This window comes from Propithecus coquereli, unplaced genomic scaffold (assembly GCF_000956105.1).
Source record: "Propithecus coquereli isolate 6110/MARCELLA unplaced genomic scaffold, Pcoq_1.0 Scaffold399, whole genome shotgun sequence".
Taxonomy (NCBI): Eukaryota; Metazoa; Chordata; class Mammalia; order Primates; family Indriidae; genus Propithecus; species Propithecus coquereli.
The window spans coordinates 133193-144158 of NW_012149718.1; the positions used below are offsets into that span (position 1 = coordinate 133193).

General features: G+C 48.9%; 1 protein-coding gene across 1 annotated transcript; it reads left to right on the forward strand.

Moving 5' to 3' along the window:
- The first annotated feature begins 262 nt into the window (after nucleotides 1–262).
- S100B (S100 calcium binding protein B) lies at nucleotides 263–5397 on the forward strand. The gene is made up of 3 exons (XM_012652704.1): nucleotides 263–311; nucleotides 2628–2773; nucleotides 5078–5397. The coding sequence occupies exons 2-3, from the start codon at nucleotides 2636–2638 to the stop codon at nucleotides 5216–5218; spliced, it is 279 nt and encodes a 92-aa protein (XP_012508158.1). The 5' UTR covers nucleotides 263–311; nucleotides 2628–2635; the 3' UTR covers nucleotides 5219–5397.
- Nucleotides 5398–10966: the final 5569 nt, after the last annotated feature.

The window sequence follows — 10966 nt, forward strand, 5'->3', positions numbered from 1 at the left end:
CCCATCAATCCAAGTCTCTCTCCTCTCCCACCCCCACCCTTGCCTTTAGAGGAACATCAATATTCATGCAATAAATAAAACAACAGCACAAAAAGCTGACTCCTCACTTCCTGCCCACAGGCGCTCCTTCCTCCGGCCATTGAGCGAGCGGCCCGCAGGCCCGGCCCGGTCAGCGCTGCCCTGTGCGCGGCCGCCCCCTGCCCGGCCATTGGCTGCTGCCCAGGGCTCGCCGCCTCTGGGAGAGGGAATAAGAGCAGCCTCGGCCCCAGCTCCCGTCACCCGGACCCACGACAAGGAGGTGACACGAGGAGGTGAGAGGGGCGACTCGGGGACACTTGGAAGAAACTGCTCTTTCTTCTGGGGGAGGGACCAGAGGGTGGAAACCGAGCTGCAGCCCCCAGAAGTGTCCGTGGCAGGGCGTGCGCTGCTGCTCCGTGGACACCGGCCGCGCCAGCCCTGGGCAGCGAGGGGCGCAGGCCTGGGGCGCGGAGAGGTCGGCATCTCCCAGAGGTGCTTGGCTATCGCTGCTTCTCTAACTTTGAAGAGCGAGGTTTTTGCTTCCCACGGGGCTGAGGATCATGGAAAGACTAAAGCTGGTTTAGCCACAAATCAGCCGCTCACTTCCCTCATTCTTCCTTGGCGCTGGGCAAGCGACTGCCTCTGGGTTTTCCAGGCTCCCTCAGTTTGAAATGCCAGGGTCCCCACGGCCCCTGCTCACCACGGAGATCACAGGACGCTTGAGAAGGTCTTTACGAATAAATTATGAATCGGGTCAAAGAAATCGGGTTTTATGGTGGGTTTTAACATTCCTCAGGTTCACAGTTTCTCAGGGAGGCAGAGCCCCTTCCCTCGAGGGACCCTCCGGACATGTCTTTCTATGGCATTGAAGTTCAAAGATTCTCATTTCCAACGGAAACATGGAATTTATTTCCATTGCTCTTAAAAGATAGGCTATAAACCACCAACTGTTTCTTAAGTCAAAGGAAAGAATTTAACAGAAAAAAACATTTTTGAAATTAATTTATAATGTGGTTATGAAGAAAACCACATTTTGCAGGGTTTTCTTATGTATGGAATACGTGTTTTATGCCTTTCCTTTGTAAAAATCCCAATAGTCATACTTCACAGGAAAATAACTCCACGTCCTCTTCCCCAAATCACCACAGACTTTGAGAGGAGAGGCATCAAAATGACGGAAAAGTTTCTTGTTGTTTGTTGTTTCCTAATATATGTATCAATGATTGAAGACTCGAGTGCAAAGTATAAGGAAGTATGAAATGGTAGGGTTTGATCCGTCTGAATTGCTCTATTTGTATAGATACAAATCTCATTGATGTATCAGATTTTTAGGGACTTAAGAGCAAAACAAAATGCACTGATTATTAACAGGACGACGTTAGCAAAGATCAGGCCGACGTAAAAATCTTCAATTCCATTTCCTTTGGAAGATCAGAAATAAATAGAATTCCAAAGATTTTATTCCAAATCATTTTTAAGATGTGATAGATTCAACATGGGAATGGTTTTTCAACAATATTTAATTTTTAAATTTTATTTGACAGTGCAGAGGTCCTTGTTTAATGATTAGAACTCACGGCAGAAGCTGGTAAACTTCTATGCCTGGGCGTCTGTTTTGGGAGCCGCCCTTTGGAAAATGTGCCACATTCCCAGGATGGGCCAGATCATGCCTCATTCTGGGGCCGAGGAGCGAGATCTTGGTGCTGTTTGGGAGGGAGTAGGAAGAGCTGCCCTGTGAGATCTGCAGAGAGACGCAGCCCTGCCCTGTCCCCACTGTGAGCTGCGTTCTGCCTGTCCCTGGCTCAGGGCCACTCGGTTTAATCTTGACCTTAAGATACACTTCTGTTTCTGGTAGATCAAGCACCTTCCACTGTTACTTAAAAAAAACAATGTGGCAATTCTACATTTATTTTTCCAGATAAATTTTACAGCTGTTTTTGTCATGTTTCTCACCCACCAAAAAAAAAAAACAAAATCCCATTTATATTTTTACTTAAAATGACTTAAATTTATATATTAATTCAAAGGAAAACGAGTTCATACATTTTATTTTCCTTAGAATCTTCTGGAAGGACCTACAGTTTTCTTCCTAAACTTATTCTTAGATAATATGTCATTGTCAGATGAATAGGATATTTTGTGCTATGCTTTCTGTTTGTGGATAGAATACAGGAATGTATTGACTTGTATATTCTTACTTTGCTCTACTTGCCTTCCTGCTTTCTGGTTAATTCTAACAGCTTGCGGGTGACACTTTGCTGCCTGCACCCTGTCACTTCATCCTGGAGTCCTGCAGAGCAGAGAGGAGTCTAACCCTGAATTCCGTCCCTGCTCTGCCGGATTGGCCCCATCCTAACCACAAGGCGGAGGGCATGAGAACTTGACCCTGTGACCTCAGGAACCAGGAAGGGAGTGGGAGGGGTGGACCTAAGAGGCAGACCGGCGGATTGTGACATCCGTGCAAATTCCCAGGATGCCCCAGGCCATGCCCACCTGGTCTGAGCCCACAGAGACACAAGCCAAGGCCAGTCCTGCCCATGTTGGGCTGGAGTCTGTGAGGAGGACACATTGGCTGTTCTAGGTACAAACGAGGCGTCTTTCCTCTGCAGGCCCCAGGATGTCGGAGCTGGAGAAGGCGGTGGTGGCCCTCATCGACGTTTTCCACCAGTATTCCGGGAGGGAGGGTGACAAGCACAAGCTGAAGAAGTCGGAGCTTAAGGAGCTCATCAACAACGAGCTCTCTCATTTTCTAGAGGTGAGTCTGCTTTTTAAAATCAGCAATGTATCGTTCCCCCTCCCACTCACAAAGCCACCTGTACTCGCCATCTCCTGGGCCACCCTGACAGTTACTCCAGTTGTTTCGGGACTCCTGGCTTGCATCTGAAAGTTGTCTGAACACCTGAGCCCTTGTCACGGAGGCCGCTTAGTGGCCCCCTTGTTTCCATCTTGCTGTCGACTGTCCTGTGTGTGTAGTCAGTATCTCAAGGAAAAACTGCTGCCGCAAAGGCAAAGACGGGAATACTGACCTTTGTCCAAAAATCTAAGGATTTACAACAATAACGATGGCAGAATGGGATGAAAAAATACTCATGACTTAGCCATGGGCCACTGTAAGAAACTGTTAAACTTTGGGAATGTGTTTGGGAAAAGGCTATCTTTGGCTTTCGCTAAATGTTATTTACCATGGAGATAAAGACGCCAGACGCGCACCCAGTGACTCAGCACCACGAGACACAGGCCCGGCGGATGCGGCCTCTGTTCCGGGCGCACCCAGGCTGGCACATCCACGAGTGACTGTGACGCTCGACTGAGGGGGTGACAGAGGTCCGTGCACATCTTTGGGAAGCCCTGGGGCCTCCCAGGTGGCTCCGTGGAGAACAGGATGCCAGCGAGGCCCTGTGTTTGGTCGGGGGCCCGACTTAGGAAGCTACCTGGGGGCTCCTGGTGACCCCACCTTCTCCAGGCAGTTCCCACTCTTCCGCCCAGACACCTACATCAGGGACTCGCTTCCCCACTCACTGTCCCCACTGCCCTTGGACCCGACAGCCCCTGTTCTGCCCTCGGCCGCGTGTACATGTGAGATGTAGCGCCTGGGTCCCTCACGTGGCCACTCACACACGGGAGAAATGGCCAGAGAGCCAGCACACTGGTGTCTGACCATGAGCTGACTCTGGGTGAGAGGCCGGGGCAGGGCCCTGCTCACAGGGTTGGGAGCCGCCCTCCCGAGCTGCTCACCGCGGGACGGAAAGCCCTGGGTCCCAGCAGCAAAGCGGCGCGTGTTGTCTGGAGGGCTGGCCGGGGTCCTATCCCCTCTCCCACCCAAACGCGCCATCACACCAGAGGGGAGCACACGGCCTGCAGGCTCGCTGGGGCGCCCCCAAGTCTGACTCTGGGACTGGTTTTCTCAGGGATCCAAGTTCATGGAGCAGCTGCTGTCCCACCGTGATTAGGGATCTACTCTCACCAATTCTGCCTTCTGACCTGGCAGTTTGAAAGTCCCAGTTTCTTCTTCTATGAAAAGGATGAAACGAGACTGTTGAGTGCTTACCGCACAGTGAAAGTTCAACAAATAGTAGCTACTAATTATTGATCTTAAAACACAGAAAAAGCTTAGCATGTGAGAACCACAATTTACAAATGATAAATAATTCGTGGTAAGCATATCAAGGCACCACGGACATTTCCTGGTTTGGTTTTATCAAGGCCATTTCAGTTCAGAAGCAGATCTCCCACGTGGCTGGAGTTAATGTCCTGCTTCCACCCATTCTGCCGACATTCTCGGGCCCCTCCCTACCCTCCACTGGCGTCACACTCCTCTGCGTGTTTCACACTCAAGGCAGCCACTGTACACTATGCTTACACTATGCTTTTCAGCCAAGCTGCCCTGTTTGGAGATTTGCTACTGTGAACAGTCTGCATTTGTGCTCTTCTGTGTTCAACACCCACATTCTTTCTACCACACTTGCAGCCCTGCATGGTTTGCTCTCTGAGACTTTGTACATCACTTAGTAACACACCCTTCGCTTGGCTTTGGGCAGAACTCGCAGGAAAGTCTCGTAGTACCTGGAAAGCAACTCAAGAGGGAAAAGGAACAAGGCATTAACAAATGCAGGACATGTTCCCAAGAGTTATTTCAGCAACAGAGGAACTTTCGAAACATTGAGTTCCACTGGAAGCCTTCACTACAGGAGCTTCCACACACAGAAACGTATGAAAAACTTAGGAGGCCCAAAGTTCATTTTTATTTCAAACCATCTTTAGGCTGATCTAGATTGTATTTTTTGTCAGTTGTTTAAGGATAACAACCTGCAGTTTTTCACATTTTGGTTACTCTATTCAGGCTTTTCAAGTAGCCCAGGTCCAGGCACAGGCCCTAGAGACTTCTGCCTGGCCAACAGCCCCCGGCCACAGAAGTCTCTCCTGATACCTTGCATTTGATATCTTATTTCTCGAATCTCAGGTTATTTCTGATACAAACGATCAGTCATCCAACTTTTCATTTTCATGGCCCTAAATTCCATTTTAAAACAAGTTGGGCAACTTCTCTTTTCTCTCTTAGGAAATCAAAGAGCAGGAGGTTGTGGACAAAGTCATGGAAACACTGGACAATGACGGAGACGGTGAATGTGACTTCCAGGAGTTTATGGCCTTCGTTGCCATGGTTACCACCGCCTGCCACGAGTTCTTTGAGCACGAGTGAGAGGGAGAAAGCAGCCCGCTGCTCCTTAACAGAGGTCACCCAAAAGGAAGAGAACGAGGGCTTGCAGGCTAGTAGAAGCTGAGCTCTCTAGTCGTGTTGTAGCTATTTAGGAAGCTTGATTTGCTTTGTGAATGAAAAACTGGCAGCCTCTCTCTAAGGGCTGTTTCAAATGGCCTGCACCATTATTTCTGCTGTATTAGGCACATGCGTAAGCTGTCTGGTCCCAGCGACTTTTGGTCATGATCATTTAGGAAATTCTCAGTCGTAAACATGTGCTGTACAGACCACCATGGCTGTGCAGAATCCTAACTCAGAAAAAACAAAACTGACTGCCAAAAATTACCCCGGGCATCCTTGAGGCTTCCACTGCATCTTAACACGCAAAGCCTTGTCCCCATCATTTGAAAAGGCTGCCCGTCCTTAAATCTGTCCGTCGTCAGCGCAAATAAAGCCTAAAGCAGCTGGATGGTCTGACTGTTCCGTCCCACCTACCCAAGAGCGGGGTGACCCTTTGCTGCGACGACCGAGTAAACATTTCATGCTAACAGCTCTAAACGCACCAAGCCCTGACGGTTTAATCAGAACCAGACTCAGAATCCCGCACTGGGGGCCGCGGGGCCAGGGTTCCGGCTCCGCCCGGGGTGGCCGAGGGGAGCGGGGTCAGCCCGCCGGTCCGCAGACCACCGAGGGCCCCGGCGCGCCCGCCGCGGAGGCCAAGGCCGCCCTCGGCGCTGCGGTGTTGCAATGTATGAAAACCACCGCCGGGAAACTCCAGGTAGTCGTGCCGCCCTCTTCCTGCTTCGTTTTCCTAAGGGCGCAGGCTCGGAAATTCAGACACCAACCGGCCGCTCGCATTTGACTTCAACAAACCCCCCGGAGCGGAACCCGCTCACCAGTAAAGCCAGGGCCGGACCCGGCCGGGACCCGCGAGAACTTCCGGGCTGGCTGGGTCACGTGCCCGCCCCGGGCCCATCACCAGGGAGGGGGCTGCGATTGGCCCGGCCCCGTCACGTGCCCGCCCGGCCGTGCCCGGAAGTGGGCCGGGCTTGGCCGAGGTCGCAGCGGGAGTTGCCCGGTCCCGGGTGGTCGGTGGCCCCGGCCGGCCCCGACTCCCGGCTTCATGACCCCTTGCTCACCCTCAGACCCTCCCGAGCGCCCGAACCTCCCGCGCCTGTCCCGAGGCCGCAGCCCGAGCCGGCGGAGGTCTCCCCGCCAGCCCCGGCTCTCCGCCCAGTGTCCCGGATTCTCCTCTTTCCGGGCCCGGCGCTGCTCCTCCTGCAACCACCGAGGGAGTCGAACTTCCCAGGCCAACTGGGGCCCCGCTCGGGTGGTCCCTGTGGGCAGTTGGTGTCTGCGGTGTGACACCCGTGAGCCCATTAGCTGTTCCCTGCAGCTCTGCCCTGCAGGGCCCCACCCTGGTCTCCCTTTAGCCCACAAGCGCCCGCCAAGACCCTCGAGAGGGTGTGGCAACTCTTCCCAGGCAGTTCTGGGACACCCCTGGGTTGGTGGGTTTGTTTCAGAGTTCTCAAATTTAGGGATTCTGCCCTTCTCTGGCGCAGACACAACTCGGATTCGTGCAATTGCAGATAGCTAGAGATGTCTGGGCATCAGGGGAAGGTTCCACTTGCCCTTCACACCTGTCCAGCGAGAGCCTAGACATTGCCTGGTGCGGCCCCTGTGCCAGGAGCCGGGCTGCTTCAGGGACCAGGTGTGTTAGGACAGGGGCTGCCCAGGCTCTCGGTTCTGAAGGCCAAGGGAAGGGGTTCCTGTGCCTCTTTAACTGTGACCCTCACGGCTATGTCCACTAGCACCCTGACCAAGACACTGTCACAACCTGCTTTCACTGCATTTGGGGAGAAAAGGGCTGGCCTCCCCCTTAAGGAGTGTGGAAAATACACATTGTTCAAGCAGGTTATCACGGGCAAGCCTGGAGCCTGGGCACAGGCCATGAGGATGAGGCTGGCACTCTCCTCACGAAAAACAGCCCAATGCCCCCAGGCACGCGGGCTTGCAGGAGGGAGGCTGGACTTGGCTGGGCCAGAAGGAACTTTTCTGCAGACCCCCTAAACTGGTACCGCTCATTTAAAATGCAGGTCCCTGGGTACATCTCACACAGTGGAGGCCACTCCTAAAACTTCCCTCTTCTGTGAGAGGTTGAACAGGGTGACACTGGAGATGCGGTACTGGATCACATGACCCCCACAGCCCCCTGCACAAAACTCTTGGGATACTTGCTAAGTATCCCAAGCACCAGGCCTCCCGGGGCAGGCGGTTGGGGGGCCGTGACTGGGGGTCTGGCTGTGGGACTGTTTGAACAAGAACTCAGGTGGTTCTCATCTAAGTGACACCAGGTTAGCAAGGCAGCACTGTCTACCTAGATGATTCTTCTGGAGGAATTGTGCCCACCCTCCCAGCATAGCAGGTCCCTCACTCAAGGGTTGACTCTGCAAGGCAGAGGGTGGGCAAGGGCTCGTACATCTAACACCCGAGGCTGCCTGAGCGGGGACATTACTGCCCTTGCCAGGCTCACTGCAGTTGGGCCCCTCTGGACTGCGGCCTCCTCCTTCAAGAAAGGAAGAGTGCTGGGTGGTGTGCCGATAGGCTTAAGTGCCCCCATCTCCTCCTCAAGGCGTCCACATCTTGTACAATCCCCTCCCTGAGTGTTCCCGCTTGCAGGGGTGGGGCGGAAGCACTCATTAAGTACCCACTAAGTATGATGCTAGCTGTGGGATTTTTGTAGATGCCCTTTATCAGGTTGAGTAACTTCCCTTCTATTCCCAGGGTGTTGGATTTTGTCAAAAGCTTTTTCTGTGTTTATTAAGGTGACCCTGTGGTTTTGTTTTTTAGTCTATTGATATGGCATGTTATACTCATTGATTTTCACATGTTAAGCCAACCTTAGATTCCTGGAATAAATCCTACTTGGTCATAGCGTAACAATTCTTTTTATATGTTGCTGGATTTTGTTTGTTAGTATTTTGTTGAGGATTTTTCTGTCCTTATTCATAAGAGATACTGGTTTGTAGTTTTCTTGTGATGTTTATTTGGTTTTGGTTTCAGATAATACTAGCGAGGGCCTTTGTGCTGCATCGTCCCACGGCAGAAGGTGGAAGGGCCAGAGAGAGCAAGAGGGGGCCGACCTTGCCTCTAACAGCATCGCTCCTGTGAAGTGAGCCCACTATTGTGATGATGGCACTGATCCGTTCGTGAGGGACGTGCCTACACACCTCTTAAAGGTGCTGCCATCCTAACACCATCACAATGGCAATGAAATTTCAACATCAGATTTGGAGGAAACAAACATTCAAACCATGGCAATAGATTCTCTCTATTGCTCTTGTCTTTTATTTCTGCCCTAAAATTTATTTCTTTGCTTTTGCTAGCTTTGAGTTTAGTTTGTTCTTTTTCTAGTTACTTAAACTGTAAAGTTAGGTTGTTAATTTGAGATTTTCCTTGGTTTTTAGTGTAAACATTTATAGCTAGAAATTTCCCCCTTAGTGCTGCCTTTACTGGGTCCCATAAGTTTTGGTACATTATGTTTTCATTTTTATTTATCTCCAAGTATCTTCTAATTTTCCTTGTGGTTTCTTCTCTGGTCCATTAACAGTGTGTTAGTTTCCACAAATTTGTTTATTTTTTCAGTTTTCCTTCTGTTATTAATTCCTATCATCCCATCATGGTCCAAGAAGAGACATTGTATGATATCTTTTTCAATCTATTGAGACTTTATTTATAGCCTAACATATGGTCTATCCTGGAACATGTCCCCTGTGCCCTTAGGAAGAATGTGTATTCTGTTTTTGTTGCTGGGTAGAGTGTTCTGTATATGTCTATTAGATCTAGTTGGTTTGTTGTGTTGTTTAAATCTTCTGTTTCTTCATTTATTTTCTGTCTGGTCTATCCATTACTGAGAAGGGGGCACTGACATCTCCAACTATTTTTTTGTTTGTTTTTACTTATTTTTGAGAATCTTGCTCTGTTGCCCAGGCTGGAGTGCAGTGGGATCATCCTAGCTCACTGTAACTTCAAACTCCTGGTTCAAGCAGTCCTCCTGCCTCAGCCTCCTTAGTAGCTGGGACTATAGGCAGATACCACGATGCCCAGCTAATTTTTCTATTTTTTTGTAGAGATGGGGTCTTGCTCTTGCTCAGGCTGGTCTCAAACTCTTGACCTCAAGTGATCCTCCTGCCTCAGCCTCCCAGAGTGCTGGGATTACAGGCATGAGCCACTGCGCCCGCCCCCCCCCACCCCGCGCCCCGCCAACAATTATTATAGAACTGTTTCTCCCTTCAATTCTACCAGTTTTCACTGCATACATTTTGATGGCTTGTCATTGAATGTGTAAATGTTTATAATTGTTACATCTCTTGCTTTATTGAATCTTTTATTAATATATAATGCCCTTGTCTCTTATAATCTTTCACTTAAAGCTTATTTTGTCTGACATTACCAGAGCTACTCCTGCTCTCTTTTGGTTTCTATTTCCATGAAATATTTTTTTCCATTCTTTCATTCTCAATCTATTGTGTCTTTGGATGTAAGGCGAGTCTCTTGTAGACAACATATAGTTGGATTATGTTTTTTCTATTCTGCCAATCTCTGTCTTTTGATTGGACAGTTTAAACTATTTACATATAAAGTAATTATTAATAAGGACAGCCTTACTTTTGTCAGTTTGCTACTTGTACTCTAGGTGCCTTATAGCTTTTTTGTCCCTCATTTCCTGCATTACTGCCTTCTTTTGTGTTTAGTTGATTTTTTATAGTAAAACATTTAAATTCCTTTCTCATTTCCTTGGGTGTATATAGTCAACATTGCTTAACGACAGAAATATGTTCTGAGAAATGTGTCACTAGGCAATTGCATCATTGTGTGATCATAGACTTTACTTATACAAACCTACCTAGTATAGCCTACTACACGCCTAGACTATATGGTATAGTCTATTGCTGCTAGGCTATAAACCTACACAGCATGTGACTGTACTGAATATTGTAGGGAATTATAACACAATGGGAAGTATTTACGTATCTAAACATATGTAAATATAGAAAAGGTACAGGAAAATACAGTATAAAAGATTTAAAATGGTATGCCTGTATAGGGCACTGTCTTAGTCTGTTTTCCGTTGCTTATAACAGAATACCCAAAACTGGGTAATTTATAAAGAAAAGGAATTTCTTAGGATTATGAAGGCTGGGAAGTCCACGGTCAAGGGTCTGCATCTGGTGAGTGTCTTCTTGCTGGTGGGGACTCTTTGCAGAGTCCCAAGGTGGCACAGGGCATCGTATGCCGAGGAAGCTCAGCGTGTTAGCGCAGGTCTCTCTTCCTCGTTATAAAGCCATCAGTCCTATTCCCGTTATATTCCATTAATCCACGAATAGATTAATACATTCATGGAGAAAGAGCCCTTATGACCCAATCACCTCTTAAAGGCCCCACCTCTCAATATTGCTACATTGGGGATTAAATTTCAGCATGAATTTTGCAGGGGACAGACATTCAAGCCACAGCAGTCATTTGCCATGAATGGAGTGTGTGTGACTGGAAGTTGCTCTGGGTGTGGGTGGTGAGTGAATGTGAAAACCTAGGACTTTATTATACACTGTTGTATACTTTATAAACACTGTACTTTTAGGCTACACTAAATTTATAAAAAAGTATTTTTCCTTCAATTATAAATTAGCTTACTGTAGCTTTATAAACTTTTAAATTATTAACTTTTTGACTCTTTTGTAATGACACTTA

Bases quoted from the DNA above. Each gene is read 5' to 3' on its own strand.
- S100B (XM_012652704.1), top strand. From the start codon at position 2,636: ATGTCGGAGCTGGAGAAGGCGGTGGTGGCCCTCATCGACGTTTTCCAC. The intron at 2,774-5,077 runs GTGAGTCTGCTT...TTTCTCTCTTAG, and splicing joins AGCTCTCTCATTTTCTAGAG to GAAATCAAAGAGCAGGAGGT.